At 41.2% G+C, this 24,303-nt stretch overlaps 1 protein-coding gene across 2 annotated transcripts in view; it reads left to right on the top strand.

Moving 5' to 3' along the window:
- Positions 1 to 24,303, top strand: part of Ash1l (ASH1 like histone lysine methyltransferase) — a 157,178-nt gene that overhangs the window by 17,130 nt on the left and 115,745 nt on the right. For both annotated transcript variants that reach the window (XM_045138061.1, XM_045138060.1), the window contains exon 2: positions 7,745 to 8,265. In XM_045138061.1, the coding sequence (XP_044993996.1) occupies positions 7,846 to 8,265 (420 nt within the window). In that variant the 5' untranslated portion in view covers positions 7,745 to 7,845. The remainder of the gene's footprint in view (positions 1 to 7,744; positions 8,266 to 24,303) is intronic.

The raw sequence follows: 24,303 nt of genomic DNA, 5'->3' as shown, positions 1-24,303 counted from the left end.
CCTCTGAGCCATCACCCCAGCCCCCTTTCCCTATTTTCTTCTTCTTTCTTCTTCTCCTCGTCCTCCTTTTCCTCCTCCTCCTTCTGTTTTGTTTTTTCGAGGTAGGGTCTCACTCTGGCCCAGGCTGACATGGAATTCACTGTGTAGTCTCAGGGTTGCCTCGAACTCATGGCAATCCTCCTACCTCTGCTTCCCAAGTGCTGGGATTAAAGGCATGTGCCACCATGCCCAGCAAATAGTTGTACTGGTCTTTAGCCAAGTTTTAGTTGGGTTCCCTTTTTTTGTTTTGCTCTTTTTTCAGGTAGGTTCTCGCTCTAGCCCAGGCTGACCTGGAATTTACTATGGAGTCTCAGGTTGGCTTCAAACTCAAAGTAATCCTACTTTTTTTCTGACTTATTTTGTTTATTTATTTTTTCTGACTTTTCTTTTTTTAATATTTTATTTATTTATTTGAGAGAGAGAGGAAGAGGCAGATAGAGATAAAGGGCATGCCAGGGCTGCTAGCCACTACGAACGAACTCCAGATGCATGTGCCCCCTCGTGCATCTGGCTTACGTGGGTCTTGGGGAATTGAACCGGGGTCCCTAGGCTTCGCAGGCAAACGCCTTAACCGCTCAGCCATTTCCCCAGCCCTTTTTCTGACTTTTCAAGGCAGGGTTTCACTGTAGTCTAGGCTGGCCTGGAATTTACTATGTAGTGTCAGGGTGGCCTCGAATTGAAGGTAATCCTCCTACTTCTGTCTCCCAAGTGCTGGGATTAAAGGCGTGCACTACAACGACTGCCTTTTTTTTTTTTTTGAGTCAGGGTTTGATATAGCCCAGGCTGCTTCAAATTTGCTGTGGAGCTGAGAAAACTTAAACTTAAAAAAAAAAATGACATCCTATTGAGAGAGAGGGCAGAGGGGAGAGGGAGAGAAAGAAAGAAAGTTAGTTAGAAAGAAAGAAAGTTAGTCAAAGAGGCAGACAGAAAGCGAGTATGGTGCGCCAGGGCTTCCTGCCACTTAGTGCATCTGAGGAATCGAATCCAGGGTGTCAGGCTTTTGCAAACAAGCACATTTAACCTCTGTGCCAGTCTCTCCAGCCCGACCTTGAACTTTTGATACTCATACCTACAAACACCCCTGATATTTTATTTTGTTTTGAATTTGCTGCTAGGAATTAGACCCGGGACACATGCATGACATTCTCTACCACTGAGCTACAACTTGTAGCTGAAAACCTTGTAGCTTTTCCTGGTGTTTGGTGGCACATAGTAGGTAGCATTCACAAGTCACTATGCATTGTGATTTTGAAAATTTATATGTAATTCTACCAGTTGTTAAATTATTATATTTTTGTTGATATAAATGCATATAACCTACTAATAATTACTAGTATATCAAAGTTTGTTCATAGCTATAATGACATATATTTTATATTATAGTGTTATTGTTCTTTGAGTATTAACTAGATTGTGGAGTCTTCCAGAAATTTGAAACATAAATCACAAAATTGCATTTAAGTTGAATGTTCATTTTGCCTCTTTGAGCAGAAATTAGTTCTGTATTTCTACTTGGAACTATATTTTAAATTAAACATACTATAGAGAAACCAGAATAAATTGTGTAACAACATACATCCTTGACCCCGGAAAACTTCATCATGTAGATACTTAAAAGCCGAAAGAATGTCATTCATAAATAATGTTCCTTTGAAAATTCAAAATGTAGTATTCTGGGTCTGGCCGTGGTGTGCATGCCTGTAATTCCTGTCCTTGGGAGGCTGAGTTAGAAAAATGACAAGTTTAAGTCTAGCCTGAGTTACATAGTGAGACCCTATCTCAACGGGCATGAGGAAGTGAGCAGATTGCTCAATCAGTAGAGTCTGCAGCACCCACATAAAAGCTAGATAAAACTATATGCCCTTTTAAAAATCAGTACTGGGAGATGCAGACAGGAGGATCTCTGAGATTTGCTGGCTCACTAGTCTAGCCAACTCAGTAAGCTTCGGGGTCCATGAGAGACCCTCTTTCAAAATGGGAGTAAAGGCTGGAGAGATTGCTTAGCAGTTACGCGCTTGCCTGTGAAGCCTATGGACCCCGGTTTGAGGCTCGATTCCCCAGTACCCATGTCAGCCAGATGCACAAGGGGTCACCTGCATATGGATTTTGTTTGCAGTGGCTGGAGGCCCTGATGCGCCCAATCTCCCCCCCCCCCCTTTCTGCCTCTTTCTCTCTCTGTCACTCTCAAATAAATAAAAATAACCCCCCCAACAGGGGGGTGATGAAGGAAGACACCTTTCTGCCCTCATGCACTTGGCCACAGCATACATAACGCACACCACAGTTAAAAACACATTCTTCCTAGCTGGTCGTGGTGGTGCATGCCTTTAATCCCAGCACTTGGAAGGCAGAGGTTGGTGGATTTCTGTAAGTTGGAGGCCACCCTGAGAGACTACATAGTGAATTCCAGGTCAGCCTGAGCTCTAGAGTGAGACCCTACCTCGCAAACAAACAAACAAACAAAAATTCCTGCTATAAGAACTATTCATTTTTCTTTCTTTTTTTTTTCTTCCAGGTAGGGTCTCAGTTTAGCTCTGGCTGACCTGGAATTCACAATGTAGTCTCAGGATGCCCTCAAACTCTCTGTGGTCCTCCTACCACTGCCTCCCAAGTGCTGGGATTAAAGGTGTGCACCACCATGCCCTGCTCTATTCTTTTTTAAAAAATATATTATTTTTATTTGTTTCTTAGAGAGAGACAGAGAGAGAACGCGCGCGAGCTAGTGAGTGAGCTAGCAATACAGAAATAGGCAGGTAGGGAGAGAGAATGTGTGCACCAGGTCCTCCAGCACTGCAAACGAACCCCAAATGCATGCGCCCCTTGTGCATCTGGCTTACGTGGTCCTGTGGAGTTGAACCTGGGTCCTTTGACTTTGCCTTAACCACTAAGCCATCTCTCCAGCCCATAAGAGGTATTGTTTAAGCAGTTTACGTTTTGTGGACAATTTAAGCATATTACTATTAGAAACGTTTGATTTTGGTATATGAGTTTGTCAGTTCTCGTTTTCCATTTTTACTGCTGTTATAGTCAGCTCCACGCTGCTGGAATGAACTTCCAAACTTGACACAGTTTATGGGAGGAAAGGATTTATTTGAAGCTTACAGATCCAAGGGAAGTTCCATTGACAGCAAAAAAGCTGGTCCCATTTCACAGATCCAAGCAGAGACACAGCCACACAGCCCGTACCACAAGCAAAAGCGGAACTTGTCTCCAAACTGTAGGGAATTCAGGCAGAGTTCAAGCACTCTGCACACCTTCAGGCTGGAAATCTATCTGATCTGCTGTCTCCAAATATACCTTTGGACTGGACTCCAGGATTCACTCCCAGTAATACCTCTTTTAGCCAACAGGCTGGAAATCCAAGTTACAAGCTTTAATAAAACAACCCAGCCTGCCAGGCATGGTTGTGCACACCTTTAATCCCAGAATTTGGGAGGCAGAAGTAGGAGGATTACCATGAGTTCAAGACCACCCTGAGACTACAGAGTGAATTCCAGGTTAGCTGGGCTACAGTGAGAACCTACCTTGAAAAAACAAAAGAAAAATAGGAAAAAACGTATCTTTAGAAGGGTGGTCAGTGTTTTGAACTAGTTTTATTTTTATTCGTGCCTAGGTGCTTAATAATCTGTATCACTTGGATTTACCTTTTTTATTATTAAAATGAAGAGTATTCTGTCTGCCACATGTTTCAGACCATTCTCTCTAATATTTTTAGTTGAATATGTCCTTTTTAAAAACCTTTGTTATTTTTATTTGCAAGGGGTGAAGAGAAAGAGTATGCACATGTAAGGGCATATATCTACTGCAAACGAACTCCAGATATATGCACCACTTAGTGCATCTGGTTTTATGTGGTTCCTAGAGAACTGAACGTGTGTCCTTAGGCTTCACAGGCAAGTGCCTTATCCTTTAACCATCTCTCCAGCCTTCCTGGAACATTTTTACTACAAAAAAAATTGTACAGAAACTTAAAGTTGTGTTTGTAAGTAATGATTATAAAAACTTTAGCCAGGCAGAGGTCCATCACCTTATTATTATATTAAGTAACATGAAATATAAGATGGTCATTAGTAATTAGGAAACAATTAGGCAAAGAAAAAAATACAGAAAGGACAAATTGAAGCTAATAAAACTCACAGAAGGCATAGTATTCGTTCAACAAACATTTATTGACACCCCCCCCCCACTACTCTGTGCCAGGAATTGTTCTAAGCACTAGGAAACAACAGTGAACTGAACTAATTAACCACCCTGATAGAGGTTATATTCAAACAGAGGTATATGAATTTCTCATCATAACAAGATAGTCATGTAAGAGCCAAGCATGGTGGTTGCAGGCCTGATCCTCAGCTAGGACATGGGAGGTTGAAGCCATTTTGGCTTATATGGTGAAACCTCATCTTAAAAAATAAAACAAGCTGAGTGTGGTATCGTGTGCCTTTAATCCCAGAACTTGAGAAACAGAGGTAGGAGGATTGCTGTGAATTTGAGGCCACCCTGAGACTACATAGTGAATTCCAGGTCTGCCTGGAGTAGAGTGAGACCCTACCATGAAAAACCAAAATAAAAATAAAAATAAAATGAGGACTGGAGAGATGGCTTAGCTGTTAAGGCATTTGCCTGCAAAGCAAAGGACCTCGGTTCCTTTCCCCAGGACACACGTAAGCCAGTTGCACAAGATGGCGCATGCATTTGGAGTTCATTTGCAATGGCTGGAGGCCCTGGTGTGCGTGTGTTCTCCCCCCCCCCCCTTCTCTCTCTCTCTCTGCCTCTCAAATAAGTAAAGTTTTAAAAACAAAATGAGCCAAGCATGGTGGGGCACACCTTTAATCCCAGCACTTAAGAGGCAGAGAAGTAGGAGGATCACCATGAATTAGAGGCCAGCCTAAGAATAATCAATATCAGGTTAGCCTGGGCTATCAAGAGACTACCTTGAAAAACCAAAAAATATAAACAGACAATAAAATGTCCAGGTGTGGTAGTGCTCGCCTTTAATCCCAGCACTTGGGAGGCTAAGGTAGAATTGCTGTGAGTTTGAGGTCAGCCTGAGACCACATAGCAAATTCCGGGTTAACTTTGGCTAGAGAGGGATCCTATCTCGGGGAAAAAAAAACAAAAACTCAGTAGGTTGTGTACATCTGTATTCCCAGTACTGAGTACTGAGAAGGCTAAGGCCAATGGGGCTGGAGGTCATGGTCACTTCCTGATATATAACAAGTTTGAGGGTAATGTGAGCTGTGTGAGACCCTGTCTCAATCTGTCAGTCAATTAATAATTAATCAAATGTTACCATGTAAAACAGAAAATAAAAATCATTGCTTACATGGTGAACATTATGTTAAAAGCTCTAGAGACTTTAAAATGACATTCTTTTTGTTTTTCGATATAGGGTCTCAAGGTAGCTCAAGCTCCCTGTAATTCACCATGTAGTCTCAGGGTAGCCTTGAACTCACAGTGATCCTCCTACTTCTGTCTCCCAAGTGCTGGGATTAAAGGCATGCGCCACCACACCCAGCTAAAATTACATTCATTTATTCAACCAACCATTTATTATAGATAGTAGTAATACAATGGTGAGGAAATCAGAGGCTTCTGCTTGTGAATCTTTCATTTTAATTATAGTCTGCTTGGAGATGTAGCTGACAAATGTGAAGCAAGAGAAAAAAGTTAATTGTCCAAATTGTGATCCTGTATGGTTAGTTATTTAGGGTTACATCTGTTTAGTTCATGTTTCAATGTAGGTCTTCAAAATGGGTCCATAGTCCATTATCTAGAACTTTTGATGCCAAAAGTTTTGGAGTCTTTTGTTTATTTTATACCCATCTTTCCTCCTCCTTGTCTTTCTCCTTTTGCTTTTATAAACAATATAATTTTTGGTTTTGGAGAGGCAGGGTCTCATGTAGGTCATGTAGGTTTTGGAGAGGCAGGGTCTCATAGGCTGACCTAGAACTCTCTTTGTAGCCAAGGATGACCTTGAACTCTTCTTTAATTTTTTAAAAAATTTTTTTGTTTATTTTTATTTATTTGAGAGCGACAGAGAGAGAGAGAGAGAATGGGTGCGCCAGGGCTTCCAGCCACTACAAACGAACTCCAGATGCGTGCGCCCCCTTGTGCATCTGGTTAACGTGGGTCCTGGGGAATCGAGCCTCGAACCGGGGTCCTTAGGCTTCACAGGCAAGCGCTTAACCACTAAGCCATCTCTCCAGCCCTCTTTTTTAATTTTTAAAAATATTTTTGTTTATTTGTTAGCAAGTAAAAAGAGAAGATAGAGAATGATGTAGCAGGGCCTCCAGCCACTGCAACCTCACTCCAGATGCATGCACTACTTTGTGCCTCTGGCTTTACTTAGGTTGCTAGGCTTTGTAGACAAAGGCCTTAACCTCTGAGCCATCTCTGCAGCTCAACCTTGAACTCTTTTTGTTTGTTTTTTAAGATAGAGTCTTGCTATTTTGGTTGTACTTATTTATTTATTTATTTGCAAGCAGAGAGAGGGGAGAGAGAGAGAGAATGGGCATGCTAGGGCCTTTAGCCATTACAAATGAACTCAAGATGCATGTACCCTCTTGTGCATCTGGTTTACATGGTTACTTGGGAATTAAACCTGGGTCCTTTGGCTTTGCAGGCAAGTGCCTTTACCGTTAAGCCATTTCTCCAGTCCCTGACCTTGAGCTCTTGATTCTTTTGTTACCACCTTCAAAATGCTGGGATTACTGGCATTGGCCACCATGTGGTGGTGGATGGAATTCAGGGCTTTGTGCATACTAGAAAAGCACTCTTATCAACTAAGCTATATTTCTTTGAGGCAATATAATATTGATTGGGTAAACTGACATAGTATGGTTTGTTGAAGTAGGAGGATCACCATGAGTTTGAGGCCACCCTGAGATTACATAGTGAATTCCAGGTCAGCTGAGATACAGCGAAACCCTGCCTTGAAAAACCAAAAAAAAAATAAAAGCCAGGGAGGGCTGGAGAGATGACTTAATGGTTAAGGCACTTCCTTGCAAAGCCTAAGGACCCATGTTTCACTCTCCAGGTCCTACATGGGCCAGACGCACAAGGTGACACACGTGCATGTGGCACTCAATGTCTGGAGTTCCATTGTAGTGGCTGGAGGCCCTGCCATGACAATATATTTTCTCCCCCCCTTCTCTCTCATAAAAAGAAAAAATAAATACAAAAAGCAAGGGAGGGTCACTAGACATGGTGGTGGCAGCCTTTAATACCAGCACTTGAGCAGCAGCAGTAGGAGGGTCATTGTGAGTTTGAGGCTACCCTGAGATTACATAGTAAATTGCAGGTCAGTCTGTGCTAGAGCAAGACCCTATCTTTGAAAACCAAAAAAAAAAAAAAAAAAGCAAGGTTACCAAGTAGGTACAGAAGAGAGAATTTTGTATCACTACGTTGCTTAGGCTGGCCTCAAACTTTAGTTCATCTTGGAATTCTAGGCAACAGTGATTTTACATTTTGATTTACACACCATACCATTGTAGCTTTTTTTTGTAGTATATATAGTATGATGAATTTGTTTTGAAATTTTAAGTATTTGTAAGTAAATGAATTTGCATCTATTCTGAACTGCATTTTTAACTTACCAGAATTTGGAGTGCTTGTTGACTTGTTTGCCCTCTCACTTTATTGTCCATTTTTCATGTTAATCATTTGCCTCTTTTCTGATAAATTTTTGTTATGATCTGTCCTGCAGAGAAAGAGATGCTGGTTGCAAGTTTTGGAAAACCCTATTTTTTATGGAACACAGTTCTGTAAAATTTTCATAAGATTCCTTGGCAATAACATACACTTGTGATGGACCCTAGAAATACTGCTATGTTAGGATTGGGTTCTGATTCCGAAGGTTTTTCAAGAAAGAGTTCTTCTGCCATCAGTACTGGCACCCTGGTCCACAAGAGAGAAGTAGAAACAGAGAACAGCCCAAAGGAGGAAGAAGACCTTCACAAACGGAATCGGGAAAGAAATACTGGAACAGGAAAAGATGATGGTTTGACAGATGCACAGCAACAATTTTCAGTGAAAGAAACAAACTTCTCAGAGGGAAATTTGAAATTGAAAATTGGCCTTCAGGCTAAGAGAACTAAAAAACCTCCAAAGAACTTAGAGAATTACGTATGTCGACCTGCCATAAAAACAACTATCAAGCACCCAAGGAAAGCACTTAAAAGTGGGAAGATGACAGATGAAAAGAATGAGCACTGTCCTTCAAAACGAGTAAGTGACATTTTCAACATACATGGTCATTGACAATGCTTGAATTTTTTTTTTTCCCAAAGGTAGAGTCTTACTGTAGCCCAGGCTGACCTGGAATTCACTGTGTAGTATCAGGGTGCCCTCGATCTCGTGGCAATCCTCCTACCTTTGCCTCCCGAGTGCTGGGATTAAGGCGTGTGCTACCATGCCTGGCTTTATTTATTTATTTTCCTAATTTCCATCTAACCTAAATACATATTCCAGGAAGTTTGATCTTAATCTTGTTACTTTCCAAATTGGCTATGAGGCATATTAAAATAATGCAGTAATATAGAGGGAGCTATATTTTTGTTTGTAAAAATGAGTTGAATTTATATTTGGGAACCTGTATTGAATCTTGCCTCCCTACTTTATAACAAAGAGTAAAAGACAAATTAACAGGAGAAATTGAGACTCAGGGTTGATAAATGGTTACAGTACCATCTCCCTTTAAAGCATTCCTTATATTGGGCTGGAGGCCTGGCTTCAGCAATTAAAGGCATTTGCTTGCAAAGCCGGATACACGGAGTGGTGTGTTTTTCTGGCGTTCATTTGCAGTGGCAGGAGACTCTGGTATGCCCATGTTCTAAAACATTAGGAAAAACAACAATAAAGTTTTGGGCTAGACAGATGACTCATCTGTTAGGATGCTTGTCTGTAAAGCCTAATGAACCAAGTTTGATTCCCCAGGACTTACATAAAGCCAGATGCACAAAATGGCACATGCATCTGAAGTCCCTCTGCGGTGGCTGGAGTCTCCGGGACATTCATTCTCTCTTCAGTTTCTTTCTGCTTGCAATAAAAATATAAAAAATCATTTTTGGAAAAATATAAAGTATTCCTGTTATTGTTTGTCGCAGTTCTGTAGTCCTAACTACTATGTAGGAGACAAAGCCACAAAATTGCTTGAATCCGTAAGCTTAAACAAGTCTGAGCATTATAAGGAGACCCTCAAAACAAACAACCAGGGTTGGAGAGATGGCTCAAGCAGTTAAGGCAATTGCCTGTGAAGTCTCCCTACCTGATTCCCCAGTTCTCACATAAACCCAGATGCACAAAGGGGTGCATGCATCTGTTGTTCGTTTGCAGTGGCACTGGCACTTACTTTCTTCTCTGCAAATAAATAAATAATTAGAAAAACAAAACAAAAAATCCCAGCCAAAGCAAGAAAAGACTCCTTCCTTCAAGCTACTCAAATATAATTACTTTTTTTAATATAACCTTGCCTTATTCTGTAGTAATTAGGATTTTGTGTTGTATTATTCTGACCAGATATTTTACTTATTTTATGTGGTATTTAGTTTCAGACTATGGAAACCATGTGTGTACCCACACAGATTTAGATAGTAGTCATATTATATAAAAAAGTGGCACTATACAGAAAGTGTTGACTTAGAATTTTAGCTAAAATTTAAAACTAATCTTTTTTTGTGAAATGACTTTAAAATTTTTTTTTTTTAATTTCACAGAGAGGGAGAGAGAATGGGAATGCCAGGGCCTCCAGCCACTGCAGAAGAACTCCAGATGTGTGCACCCCCTTATGCATCTGGCTAATGTGGGTCCTGGGCAATTGGACCTGGGTCTTTTGGCTTTGCAGGCAAACGCCTTAACCACTAAGCCATCCCTCCAACTTCTGAAATGATTTTTTAAAAAAACTATTCTTTTTATTAATGTTGCATACTAATTTCTAATGCTAACTACTTGGTTGTGAACAAAGGTTTTGGTTTTTTTTGTTTTGGTTGGGTTTTTGGTTTTTCGAAGTAGGGTGTCTCTCTAGTTTAGGCTGACCTGCAGTTTACTATGTAGTCTCAGGGTGGCCTTGAACTCACTGTGATTCTCCTCCTTCTGCCTCCCCAAGTACTGGGACTAAAGGTGTGCACCACTACACCTGGCTTGAACAAAGGTTTTTTAAAAAAACATTTTTAGTGTTGGAGAATTGGTTTAATGGTTAAGGCATTTTCCTTTGAAGTCTGAGGACCCAGGTTCAGTTCCCCAGTACCCACGTAAGTAGATATACATGGTGGAGCATGGATCTGGAGCTCATTTACAGTGGCTAGAGACCCTTGTGCACCCTTTCTTGTTTTCTCACCCTCCCTCCCTCTTTTTCTCTCTCTTAAATATATATATATTAAAGTTTTTAGTGGGCTGGAGAGGTAGCATAGTGGTTAAGGTGCTTGCCTGTGAAGCCTAAGGACCCATTTCAATTCCTGTTACCCACATATGCCAGATGCACAATGGGGTGAAGCATTCTATCCATTGTTCTCTGCAAGGCAAGCTTAGTGCTCATATGTTCATAAAGCCAGCTTTTATCAATAAAACTTTTCTTTTGGGCTGGAAAAATGGCTTAGCAGTTAAGGTGCTTGCCTGCAAAGCCAAAACACCATGGTTCGATTCCCTAGGACCTACATTATCCAGATGTACAAGGTTGCACTTACATTGGGAGTTCATTTGCAGTAGCTGGAGGCCCTGGTGCTCCCATTCTCTCATTTTCTCTTAACTCTCGTTCTTAGTCTGTCCCAAATAAGTAAACATAAAAAAATATATTTTTTAAAAAAGTTTTCTTTCACCTTTTATTGTGAAGGATAATTTTGGTGGGTATAGTAGCTTACCTTGGCAGCCATGATCTTTCAAAAATTAAAATATTCCCTTCCAAGCCCTTCTAGCTTTTAGAGTTTCTGTTGCAAAATCAGATATAATTCTGATGGGCAGCTTTTAGTAATCTCTCTCTCTCTCTCTCTCTCTCTCTTTTTTTCTTGTATTAGTTTTTTAACTATAATGTATGGTGGGAAATTTCTTCTCTGGTCCTTCTCTGTATGCTTCCTGTATCTGGATAAGGCTGTTTTGCAATATTTGGAATTTTTTTTCTTCTCTTTTTTTTTTTTATAATTAAATAGATACTTTGTATATTCTCACATAATTTTATTGAATGTAATCTCTATGCCCTTTGTAGTTCTTCTCCTTGTACCCCCATGATTCAAATGTTTGGTGTTTTTTTTTTTGTTGTTGTTTGTTTGTTTTAAAGATATCCCACATTTCCCTCATATTCTCTTTGTGCATTTTGTTTTTTTGTTTTGTTTTTTTAAATTTATTTATTTATTTATTTATTTGAGAGCGACAGACACAGAGAGAAAGACAGATAGAGGGAGAGAGAAAGAATGGGCGCGCCAGGGCTTCCAGCCTCTGCAAACGAACTCCAGACGCATGCACCCCCTTGTGCATCTGGCTAACGTGGGACCTGGGGAACCGAGCCTCGAACCGGGGTCCTTAGTCTTCACAGGCAAGCGCTTAACCGCTAAGCCATCTCTCCAGCCCATGTGCATTTTGTTTTTAATTTGTCATTGTTTTAGTGACCTGGCCTATTTTTTCTGTGGTATCCTCAAGCCCTGATAGTCTGTCCTCCACATGCTCTATTCTCTTGGATTGGCTTTCTTGGGAGCCTTTTATAGTAGTGATATCATTTTCACTTTCTTACCATTTCAGAAGTTCATCTTGGAGTCCTTGCTTGGCATTCATACTATAGCAACTATGGTATCGCAGCAGAACAATCATATTTTAAAAAAATATTTTACTTACTATATTTTGAGAAAGAAAGAAAGAGGCAGATAAAAAGAATGGGTATGCCAGGGCCTCTAGCCATTGCAAAGAACTCCAAATGCATGAGCCTTCTTGTAGTTTCTGGGTAATCGAACCTGGGTCCTTTGTAAACAAGTGCTTTAACTATTAGGCCATGTCTCTAGACCAGACTGTTCTTTTTTGGGGGGAGGGGTGGTTCAAGGTAGGGTTTTACTCTACCCCAGGCTGTCCTGGAGTTCACTATGTACTCAGAGTGGCCTCGAATTCACAGCAGTCCTCCCACCTCTGCCTCCTGAGTGCTGTGACACCATGCCCATCTCCCAGCCCATTTTTTAATATAAGTGAAGAACATATTCACCTTTGCTTTCAGAACCTGTTGTTTGAGGGGCTGGTGAAATGGCTCAGTAAGTGAAAGCGCTAGCCAAGCAAGCATGACAGCCTCAGTTTGATTCATTACTCACAGAAAAAGCTTGGTATGCGGTGGGGCGGGGGGTGTCTATGACTCTAACCCTATGGAGTATAAGGAATGGAGAGTTGTTGGGACTCATATGTCAGCCAGCCCAGTCTTGACTGAAAAAAATGGTACCTTTGGGTTCAATGAGAAACTCCCATCTCAATGAAACGAGGTAGAAGAGTGCTAAGAGAAAGATGCTAATATATTATTCTAGCATCCTGCATGTATGTGCACAGGGCATACACACATGTATACACACTACACACAAAAAGAAAAAATAGTTTAAAAATTATTGTTTTTAGAGCCAGGAGTGGTAGCATATGCCTTTATTCCCAGCACTTAGGAGGCAGAGGTAGGAGGATTTTCATGAATTCAAGGCCTCCCTGAGGCTACATATGTGAATTCCAGGTCAGTATGGGCTAGAGGGAGACCCTACCATGGTGTGTGTGTGTGGGGGGGGTTGTAATTACTTGTTTGGAACTAAAACTATTAGAAGAAAACTTTCAGAAAAATAAATACATCAGTATTTTTGATACCTTCTAGAAACTTATATATGTACAAAGAAACATGTCACCAAGTTTATGAAAGATTTATTTTTTGTTGTTGTTAAATGTGTTTCTGTGGTTTAGGAACTCCACACCAGGGCCTTGCACATGGTATACAACTGCTATATCAATAGGCTATGTACCAGCATGTGTATATAAGCTTTCTTATTTTCATTTTTGATATGTGAATCTTGTTCCCTTCTCCCCTTTCTACTTTTATGTCCTACACACACACACACACACACACACACACACACACACACACACAGATATATTCTATATCCTGTATATGAAAGAAATTATATAATATTTGTCCTTCTGAATCTGACTTACTTTGTTCAGTATAATAAATTCCACTTCTGTGCATTTTCTTACATACATCATAATCTCATTCTTACTTTTTTAAATTTATTAGCAACCAGAGAGTATGAATGAATATGGATATATCAAGGACTCTTGGCTGTTGCAAACAAACTCCTGATGTATAAGCCATTTTGTGTATTTGCCTTTTAACATGAGTACTGGGGAATTGGGAATTGAACCAAAGCCAGTAGACTTTGCAAGCAAGTGACTTTAATTGCTGAGCCCTTTCCCTAGCCCCAATAACTTCTTTCTATTTGCTTATTTACTTATTTTATTTATTTTTAATATTTTATTTTTCTTTATTTATTTGAGAGAGAGAAAAAAATAGGCAGGGAGAGAGAGTGAATGGGTGTGCCAGGGCCTCCTGTTGCTGCAAATGAACTCCAGATGCATGTGCCCTCTTACACATCTGGCTTATGTGGATCCTAGAGAGAGAGGAGATACAGAGAATTGACTAGGGCCTTAGTAACTGCAATCAAACTCCACATTCCTGCATCACCTAATGAGCATGTGCAACCTTGCGCTTGCCTCATCTTTGTGTGTTTGGCTTATGTGGGATCTGGAGAGTAGAACATGGATCCTTAGACTTCTCAGGCAAGTGCCTTAACTGCTAAGCCATCTTTCCAGCCCAACTTCTAGGTTGTTTTATTTGGGGGGGGAGTTATTTTGAGGTAGGGTCTCTCTGTAGCCCAGGCTGACTTACAATTCACTATATAGTCTCAGGGTGGCCTTGAAGTCACTGTGATCCTCCTACCTCTGCCTCCTAAGTGCTGGGAGAAAAGGCATGTACCACCACACTTGGCTGGTTTGGTTTTTTGCAGTGTAGTCTCAGGCTGGCCTCAAACTCACCAAGATCCTCCTACCTCAGCTTCCCAAGTTCTGAGATTAAGGGCATGCACTACCACCTGGCCAAGAGGACATTTTGGTGGACATTATATCTACTTACAACAACGGTAGTAATTTACCCCCTAGGCATTATGAACTTCATAGCCATAGAATTTTAACTGGGTTTTCAGTACTTGGCAGGAATTTTCTCCTGAGGAGCCATTCTTAAATCCAATCATAGCACAGTTGGTTTCCCGTATAGTAGACATATTGCCATTGTGCCACTTGACACATTTTGCCTGGCTGACTAGCCATGTAGCTTGTTGGGGTCCATTGCTGCTTAAGACTACCAATGAATTTTCTCCCCCAACATGTGTAGACCACTTTCCAGCTTAATTCTAGCTTGATTTCTCAAGTGACCTGCTGCCTAGGCATGTGCTTTCTTCAGTAATAGGGTCTTACCATCTAGTTCTGGTGGGTAATCACATGTCTTTGCAATAGTTGTGGGGGCATCTGGAGTCTTCCTGAGTGAGTCAACCACTCACTGGGAGGTACACAACCCATGGCACTGAAACATTTCGTTTTTTGTTTGTTTGTTTGTTTTGTTTTTGTTTTTCAAGGTAGGGTTTCATTCTAGCCCAGGCTAACCTGGAATTCACTGTGTAGTCTCAGGATGGCCTCAAGCTCATGGCAATCCACCTACCTCTGCTACCACACCCGGCTCACTGAAACATTTCTTTATAAATTAGTCTGTGGCTTCTGGATGTAGCATTATTTGCCCCCACAGGGTACTTCGCCCAAATGTTTTCCTTTTTTAAACACATATTTTAGTTAGCAAAGAAACAGGTTTCTATATGGCATCTTCGTAACATCTTTAATTTTGACTAACTCTTCTCCTCCTCCCTCCTCTCCATCTCAGTAATTGTAATATATCCTGATGGCTAAAGGTGCTAACCACATTTTTCAAATATTTATTGATAATTTTTTTAACATTTTTTGCTTTTAGAAATATCTATCCATTGGCCCATTTATTGATTTATGGTTTGGGGGTGTTATTTAGGTTTTGGGTTTTGTTTTGTGTTTTTCAAGGTAGGGTCTTGTTCTAGCCCATGATGGCCTAGAATTCACTATGTAGTCTCAGGCTGGTCTTCGACTCACAGTGATCCTCCTACTCCCTCTGCCTCCCAGAGTGCTGAGATTGAAGGTTTTTTATTTTATTTTATTTTTGTTTTATTTATTTACTTGAGAGGGACAGAGAGAGAGAGAGAATGGACGCACCACGGCCTCCATCCACTGCAAATGAACTCCAGATGCATGCGCCCCCGTTTACATCTGGCTAACGTGGGCCCTGGGGAATCAAGCCTCAAACCGGGGTCCTTAGGCTTCATAGGCAAATGCTTAACCACTAAGCCATCTCTCCAGCCCTGAAGGTTTTTTTTTTTTGAGGTAGGGTCTCACGCTAACCTAGGTTGATCTTTGTAGTCTCGAGCTGGCCTTGTACACACAATGATCCTCCTGCATTCTGGGATTAAAGACATGAACCACCGTACCTGACATTTTTGAAGTTCTTGTTTTAAGTCAGGTTCTCATAGAGTCCAGGCTAGCCCAAACTTGGTATGTAGTTATGGATGTTATTGAACTTTGAAGTTCTTTCCAACTTCTAGATATTAATCCTCTTGTGCTGCTTATATATATTCATTACCAATTATGTTAAATAGCATTGGTATTTGGTTGCATATTGCCCAACAGGTCTTTGGTTTATCTGATACTACTTTAGTTTAGAGGAACACTTTCTTTTTTGTTTCTAAAAAACTGTTTTTTTACTTATTTAATAAAGAGGCAGATGGAATATGCACAGCAGGGCCTCCAGCCTCAGCAAATGAACTCTAGATGCATGTGCCACCTTGTGCATCTGGCTTATGTGCGTCCTGGGGAATTGAATCTGGATCCTTAGGCTTTGCAGGCAAGTGCCTTAACTGCTAAACCATCTCTCCAGCATTTTGTTGTTGTTATTTTTTCAAGGTAGGGTCTTGCTACAGCCCAGGCTGACCTGGAATTCACTATATACTCTCAGAGTGGCCTCGAACTCTCTGCAGTCTTCCCACCTCTGCCTCCTGAGTGCTGGGATTAAAGGCATGCCCACCATGGCCATCTCCAAAAAAATAATTCATCTTCCAAAAGTAATTGTAAGTTTTATTATTCTTGTTTTTGAAACAAGGCCTCATGTAGTCCAGGCTAGTCTTCGACTTGCTGTGTACCCAACATTGACCAAGAACTATTGATCTTCCTGTTTCCACCTTGATTACTGGGATCACAAGTGTGTACCACCACTCTCAGTTTATGCAGCAGAGAGAAAGAGAAAATGGGCATACCAGGGCTTCTAACCACTGCAAACAACTCTAGATGCATATGCCACTTTATGTGGGTACTGGAGAATTGAACCACCATCCTTAGACTTTGCAGGCAAGCACCTTGACCACTAAGACATCTCTCCAGCCCATAAAAGTTAATATTTTTAAAAATGATTAATACTGGCCATGGTGGCTCATGTCTTTAATCCCAGCATTTGGGAAGGAGTGAGACCCTACCTTGAACTCTCCCCCCAGAAAAAAATGGGGTTGGGGAGATGGTTTAGCCGTTAAAATTCTGGCCTGCAAAGCCTAATGACCCAAGTTTGAATCCCCATAACCCACGTAAGCCAGATGCACAGGTTGGCACATGTGTCTGGAGTTTGTTTGCAGTAGCTAAAGGCCCTGGCATACATATTCTCTCTATGTTCCTCCTTCTTGCTTTCTCTTTCTCTCTAATAAATTAAATTAAATTAAATTGAAAAGTGAAAGATTTGTTATGAAGCTGGTCATTTTAGCTTTAATGTTAAGTTTTCCAAAGAACACAGTGCTTGAATTTTATCTTATAAATTTGAATATAGTTAATAGTGAATTGCCTTTGTCTTAATGAAGAAATAGAAGTCAAATAGGAATAGACCTATCTATCTAGATTATAGGGCTTCATGAGTTCCCATAATTTTAACAGGTAGCATAAGAGATCTGGTAATAAGGTGAATTGCATGGATGAGCTGGGCATGGGGGTGCACGCCTTTAATCCCAGCACTCTGGAGGCAGAGGTAGGAGGATCGCAGTGAGTTCAAGGCCAGTCTGAGACTACATTCCATGTCAGCCCGGGTAGAGTGAGTACCCTACCTTGAAATTAAAAAAGGAAACAAGCAAACTAGTGAATTGCATGGGTTTGATGATTAAAAAGGAAAGGGAAGTTAGGTGGTTTTGGAGTTCACTGTTATGTTGGGAAGCTCAGCTTCCCCTTTGGGTGGTGTTGGTCCATTTGAAGATTGTCTTTCTTTCTGTATATGTATATATTTTAAACCAAATACTTGAAAATATAGCAATAAAGAAGTCTCCTGGGCTGGAGAAATGGTTCAGTAGTTAAAGGAGCTGTCTTGGAAAGGTTGACTGCTGGTGATTCATTCCCAAAATGGTACGTGTATCTCGAGTTTGAAGTGGCAAGAGGCCATGGTGCACCCATACACACACATATTTTCTTTCTCTTTCTTCCTCCTCTTTCTCTCTCCCTGATTGTAAATAAAGTATTAATTAAAACAAAAAAGGGCTGGTGTGATGGCTTAGCAGTTAAAGTACTTGCCTGGGAGGCCTACGGACTCAGGTTTGATATTCTAGTACCCACATAAGCCAGATGCATGTATCTGGAGTTTGTTTGCAGGGCTAGAGGCCCTGGCACACCAATTCATTCCCTCTCTCTCTCTCTCATAAGTAAAATATTTTAAATAATTTTTGTTCATTTTTATTTATTTATTTAAGAGTGACAGAGAGAGAGAAAGATGCAGATAGAGAGAAAGAGAGAATGGGCATGCCAGGGCTTCTAGCCACTGCAAATGAACTCCAGATGCGTGCGCCCCCTTGTGCACCTGACTAACGTGTGTCCTGGGGAATCAAGCCTTGAATTGGGGTCCTTAGGCTTCACAGGCAAGCGCTTAACCGCTAAGCCATCTCTCCAGCCCTTAAATAAAAAAAAATTCTCTTCCTAAAGCCTAGTGTTGGTGGAAACTTTTTCCCTGGGGCAATAGGTATTCACCTCATGTAGCGCACATAAAGCAGACTAGACTTCAATTGCACCAAAACAGCTTTGGTGAATCAGTGAATTGATTGGGGTTTTTTACAAGGCAGGGTAAGGGGTTGTATGCAGGAGCGGTGGAGACTCTATAGTAGCCACATTACCCAGAAATCTCCTCCCATCCTAGATGAGACGATGACCTCCCCAGAGCTGCTTTGGTGGAGTACCTTATGTCAGAATTACCCCTGTGGATGCTTTTCCTTGAGCCATGAGGGCATAGAGCATGGCAATCCCAAAGCAGCCATACCATGGAGATATCTTATCCCATTCTGGATGATGATCTGTCCTTAGTCACTTCAGTAGGGCGGCCTGTGTCAAGATTACCCCTCAGATGCTTCTTCAGTCTCAGGGTGAGGGCTTGCTTAAAGAGCAAGAAAGGGCTATGGAGATGGCTTAGTGGTTAAGGTGTTTTGCATGAAACCTACGGACCCATGTTTGATTCTCCAGATCTCACATAAACCAGATGCATGTGGTGGCACATACATTGGGAGTTTGTTTGCAGTGGCTAGAAGCCCTGTCATGCCCGTTCTCTCTCTCCCTCTCTTTCAAGTAAAAATAAAATATTAAAATAAAAAAGAGCGGCTAGACGTGGTGGCGCACGCCTTTAATCCCAGCACTCAGGAGGCAGAGGTAGGAGGATCACCGTGAGTTCGAGGCCACCCTGAGACTCTATAGTGAATTCCAGGTCAGCCTGGGCTAGAGTGAGACCTTACCTCGAACCCCCCCCCCCAAAAAAAAAGAGCAACAATGACTCAAAGCCAGCTGCATCTCAGAAAAGCCCACCCAGCATAAGTGAGGCTCACAGAAGCTGGTCTCTGGTGCTCACTACATGACCTGCTGTCAGCTCAGTGGAAGAGCCTCTCCCTAACCCTTTGTTTTCCCTTTATATTTCTAGGGTGTATGTGTGGGAGGGTATTGGAATCTTTTCCCAGACCTGACTTGCCTGAATCCTGAGTTCTCTTCCTTCCTCCCATGAGGAAAGGTTTCAATTTGGCGGAAATTATTCTATATCCCTGTGCCCACCCCACACACACATATCAGTTTGAGGCCAGTCTGGGTTTACAGAATGAGTTCCAGGTCAGGCTGAACTAGAACAAACTTTGCCTTCAAGAAATTAAAAATAATAGGGCGTGGTGGCACATGATTTTAATCCCAGCATTTGGGAGGCAGAGGTAGGATGATAGCTGTGAGTTCAAGGCCACCCTTAGACTATATAGTGTATTCCAGGTCAGCCTGGGCTAGAATGAGACCCTACCTCAAAAAAACAAAAAAAAAAAAAAAAGAAATGGGGCGGGCCTGGGACAAGGGCCTAGCAGTTAAGGCATTTGCCTGTGAAGCATAAGGACCTTGTTTGATTTCCCAGTACCTGTGTAAGCCAGATGCACAAGGGGCGCATGCATCTGGACTTTGTTTCCAGTGGCTAGAGACTGTGGCGCACCCATTCTCTCTCTCTCAAATATATAAGTAAAAATAAAAAACCATAAAAAAATAAAAAAACCATTTCATGCCCAGCATGGTTGTGCATTTATGTGTTTGGTATTGGCAAGGAGAGAGTATGGGTATACTAGAGCCTATTCATTGAAAAGGAACTCCAGATGCATGCACCATATTGTGTATCTGACTTTACATAGGCACTGGGGATTCAAACCCAGGCTGTCAGAGGTTACAAACAAGTGCCTTTAACCACTGAGCCATTTCACCATTCCAGAAATAAATTTGATCCCACAGTGAATACAGATAACCCCAGTGAGGAATGTCCTCTGTAGAACACAGGGACACTGAAGTAAATATAACCAGTAGGACCAGATGGAAATGATTAATGTGTAGTATGTTATAAAACAAATACAAAAAAAAAAAAAAAACACAGAAAAATAGTTCAGGAGGGCTAGAGGGATAGCCTGCAAAGCCAAAGGACCCAGGTTAGATTCCCCAGGACTCATGTAAGCTGATTGCACAAGCTGGCACATGTGTCTGGAGTTGGTTTGCGGTGGCTGGAGGCCCTGATGCACCCATTGTTTCTCTCTGTTTCTCTCTCTCAAACAAATAATTAAAAATAATTTTAAAAAAATGTTCATGGCTGTACTGATGGCTTATCAGTTATGGCACTTGCTTCTGAAGCCTAAGGACTGAAGTTCGATTCCCTAGCACCCACATAAACCAAATGCACAAGGTACACATGTGTCTAAAGTTGGTTTGCTGTGGCTAGAGGTCCTGATGCACTAATATTCATCTCCCCCCCCCCTCTCTCTCGCTCTCTCTCTAATAGATATAATATCTAAAAAAATAGTTCATGGGGCTGGAGAGATGGCTTAGCAGTTAAGGCATTTCCCTGCAAAGCCAAAGGATTTGGGTTCAACTCTCCAGGACCCATGTAAGCCAGATGAACAAGGGGGCTGGAGTTCATTTGCAGTGGCTGGAGGCCCTGGCATGCACATTCTCTCTCTCTTTCTCTCAAATCAATAAATAAAATATATTTAAAAAACAACAACAAAGCTGGGCATGGTGGCGCACGCCTTTAATCCCAGCACTTGGGAGGCAGAGGTAGGAGGATCGCTGTGAGTTCAAGGCCACCCTGAGACACCATAATTAATTCCAGGTCAGCCTGGGCTAGAGTTAGACCCTACCTCGAAAAAAAAAAAAAAACAAAAAACCCAACAACAATAAAAATAGTCCATGCAATAGGGAAAGAAAAGAATACAGTAAGAGGAGTGGACTCAACTAAAGCAACTCCTGTTCTGTGAATTCTAACTAATTTAGGCAGATAATGTAACTCCTGTGTTTATATTGCATATATTTTTCTCTCTGTGTTATGTTGCTGATTTTGATTCTACCTTAGTGTTAGAGTGATTTCAGTTTTTTTATTTCTCGAGCAACATAGAAAATGCTTTGAAGCTGGGTTTGGTGGCGCACACCTTTAATCCCCATGCTAGGGTCTGGCTGTAGCCCAAGCCTGCCTGGAATTCACTGTGTAGTCTCAGCATGGCCTTGAACTCATGGCAATCCTCCTACCTCTGCCTCTGAGTGCTGGGATTAAAGGCGTGTTCCCCCATGCCTGGTTTCAACTACATTTTTATTCATTCATCTATTCAAGCAAGAAGACTTGAGAGTTCGTATGTTCTTTTAGATCCTGCTATTGTGGTTTCTGGTATCTAACGTTTTCTTGATTGCTTACCCTGGAAGCTACTTGAGCTAGAGTTACTTGGGAGTAGAAAAGTGAATACTGGGCATAATGCCCAGCTTCTCCACGGTAGTACCAATTATGTGAATTCTCTTCAATCTTCACATTTTGATAAAGCCTTTTTCTCCTTTTGCATACACAAACCAAAGTTTGTTTGCAGTGGCTTTTATTTATTTATTAGAGACAGAGAGAGAATGAGTGCCAGGTCCTCTAGCCACAGCAAACAAACTCCAAATGCATGTGCCCACCAAATGCATCTGGTGTACATGGGACCTGCAGAATTGAACCTGGGTCCTTAAGCTTTGCAGGCAAGCACTTTAACTGCTAAGCCACCCTCTACCCAGAAACAGATTCTCTCATACTCTGCACCTCTGCTTTAAATGTACTAAGGGATATTTACACTAACATAGTTTAGTCATGCTCATCCCCAATCCTTACTTTCATTTTGTAGGAAGAACTACTACTCTAATCAGTGTCACTTTTTTTTATTTTATGTTATTTTATTATTATTTATATATTTTGGGGATTTCAAAGTTACCCCAGGCTAGCCTCACTCTGTAGTTCCAGGGTGGCCTCAAACTCACAGCAATTCTCCTACTTCTGTTTTCCGAGTGCTGGGATTAAAGGTGTGTGTTCCCATACCTAGTTTAATTTTCTCTTTTTTAAAAAAAAATTTAGGGCTGGAGAGATGGCTTAGCGGTTAAGCTCTTGCCTGTGAAGCCTAAGGACTCTGGTTCGAGGCTCGGTTCCCCAGGTCCCACGTTAGCCATATGCACAAGGGGGCGCACACGTCTGGAGTTCGTTTGCAGTGGCTGGAAGCCCTGGCACGCCCATTCTCTCTCTCTCCCTCTATCTGCCTTTCTCTCTGTGTCTGTCGCTCTCAAATAAATAAATAAAATATGAACAAAAAATATTTAAAAAAAATAAAATAAAATAAAATAAAATAAAAATTAGGTCTGGGGCTGGTGAAATGGCTTAGCAGTTAAGGCATGTGCCTGCCGAGCCTAAGGACCCAGGTTCGATTCGCCAGGACCCACGTAAGCCAGATGCATAAGGTGCATCTTTAATACCAGAGAATTAAGCTTAAATTTCAGCACTTTGGCTATATAATTCACAAGCTGCTTTTTATTGCTGACTATTTTATTCTCATGACTTACAAATCACCCTAGAGATTATTCAATAAGTGCACATTGTTGATTAATTTTAAGATATAATGCATGGAAAAGAATGAACACTTAGGTGAGGCACCAGAACTAAATGCTTACCAAATCTGGACCGTTTATGAGAATTAAAATATAACACACATGGGAAAATGTATGATGAAAGGGATTTGGGGTCCTATCTTATGTCCACTTTATGAGTCAAAATCACTGTCTTTTGCTGTATAAAAGCTTTTAAATTTCATGAAGTCCCAGTGGTTGATTCATTGTTTTATTTTCTGAGCAACTGGGGTTATGTTCAGAAAGTCATTGCATTGAAATATTTTCCCTACTTTTTCCTCTAATAGTTTCAGGTCTGATATTAAGGTCTTTGATCCATTTGGAATGGATTCTTGTGAATGGAGAGTGATAAGGATTTATCTTCATCCTTCAACATAGATACCCAGTTTTCTCAGCACCGTTTGTTAAAGAAGCTCTTTCCCCCCAGTGAATATTTTTGGCACTTTTGTCAAAAATCACATGACTGTAGCTTCCTGGGTTTACATCTGGATTCTCTATTCTGTACCATTGATCTATGTGTATGTTTTTGTGCCAGCACCATGATTTTTGGTGTTTTTTTTGTTTGTTTGTTTTGCAATGGTTCTGAAACATATCAAGGCCAAGGTTGGAAAGATGGCTTAGCAGTTAAAGCACTTGCCTGTGAAGCTATGAACCCATGTTGCATTAAATTTGTAGATTGCTTTTGGTAGAATTGACATTTTCACAATATTGACTCTTCCAATCCAAAAACATGGGATGTCTTTCCATTTCCTAGTATCTTCTGCAGTTTTGCTCTTGAGAGTTTTAAGTTTTTTATTTTAGGGCTGGAAGGATGGCTTAGCTGTTAAGGCATTTGCTTGCAAAGCCAAAGGACCCAGGTTCAATTTTGCAGGACCTACATTAGCCAGATACACAAGGGGGTGCATGCATCTGGAGTTCATTTGCAATGGCTGGAAGGCCCTGGCATGCCCATTCTCTCTCCCCCTCTTTTCTTTGTCAAATAAATAAATAAATAATAAAATATTAATTTTTTTAAATTGTGTTTGTTTTTATTTGAAAGCAACAGACAGAGAGAGAAAGAAAGAGAGAGAATGGGCGTGCCAGGGCCTCCAGCCACTGCAAACGAACTCCAGATGCATGCGCCCCCTTGTGCATCTGGCAAACGTGGGTCCTGGGGAATCGAGCCTCGAACCAGGGTCCTTAGGCTTCACAGGCAAGCGCTTAACTGCTTAGCCATCTCTCCAGCCCTATTTTAAAAATTTTCATTGTAGAGATCCCTCACTTCCTTGGTTTGGTATATTCCAAGATACTTTATTTATTTTTGTTATTGTTGAGGCAATTGTGAATGGAAGTGACTCCCTTATTTTGTCCTTTGCATGTTTGTTGTTGGTATATAAGAAGTCTGCTGAGATGCCTGGCTCAATGGCTTTTTGAATCAGAAGACTTAATATTAAATACATGTTACCCGACTTTGAGAGTCAAAGCCTTGGTTCTGGCAACCACAATAAACTAGACCCAGACCCCCATCCTCAAGAAAAGGTAATAGTAAAAAGCAGAGAAAGATTTATTCAATATAACCAGACTGGGGAGGGAGGCATATAAGAGGTCTAGTAACCCGTCCCCTCCCCCAGCCCTTCTGTTATGTATGATTAAGCAGTCCTAGTTAAGCTGTTGTCCTGCCTTTCATTATGCCATCATGATCTGACACCTTTTTCTCAGATATTTGGTGGTGGTTTG

This window comes from Jaculus jaculus, chromosome 19 (assembly GCF_020740685.1).
Source record: "Jaculus jaculus isolate mJacJac1 chromosome 19, mJacJac1.mat.Y.cur, whole genome shotgun sequence".
Lineage (NCBI taxonomy): Eukaryota > Metazoa > Chordata > Mammalia > Rodentia > Dipodidae > Jaculus > Jaculus jaculus.
The sequence above is the reverse complement of the archived record's forward strand: the minus strand, read 5'-3'. Positions and strand labels throughout refer to the sequence as shown.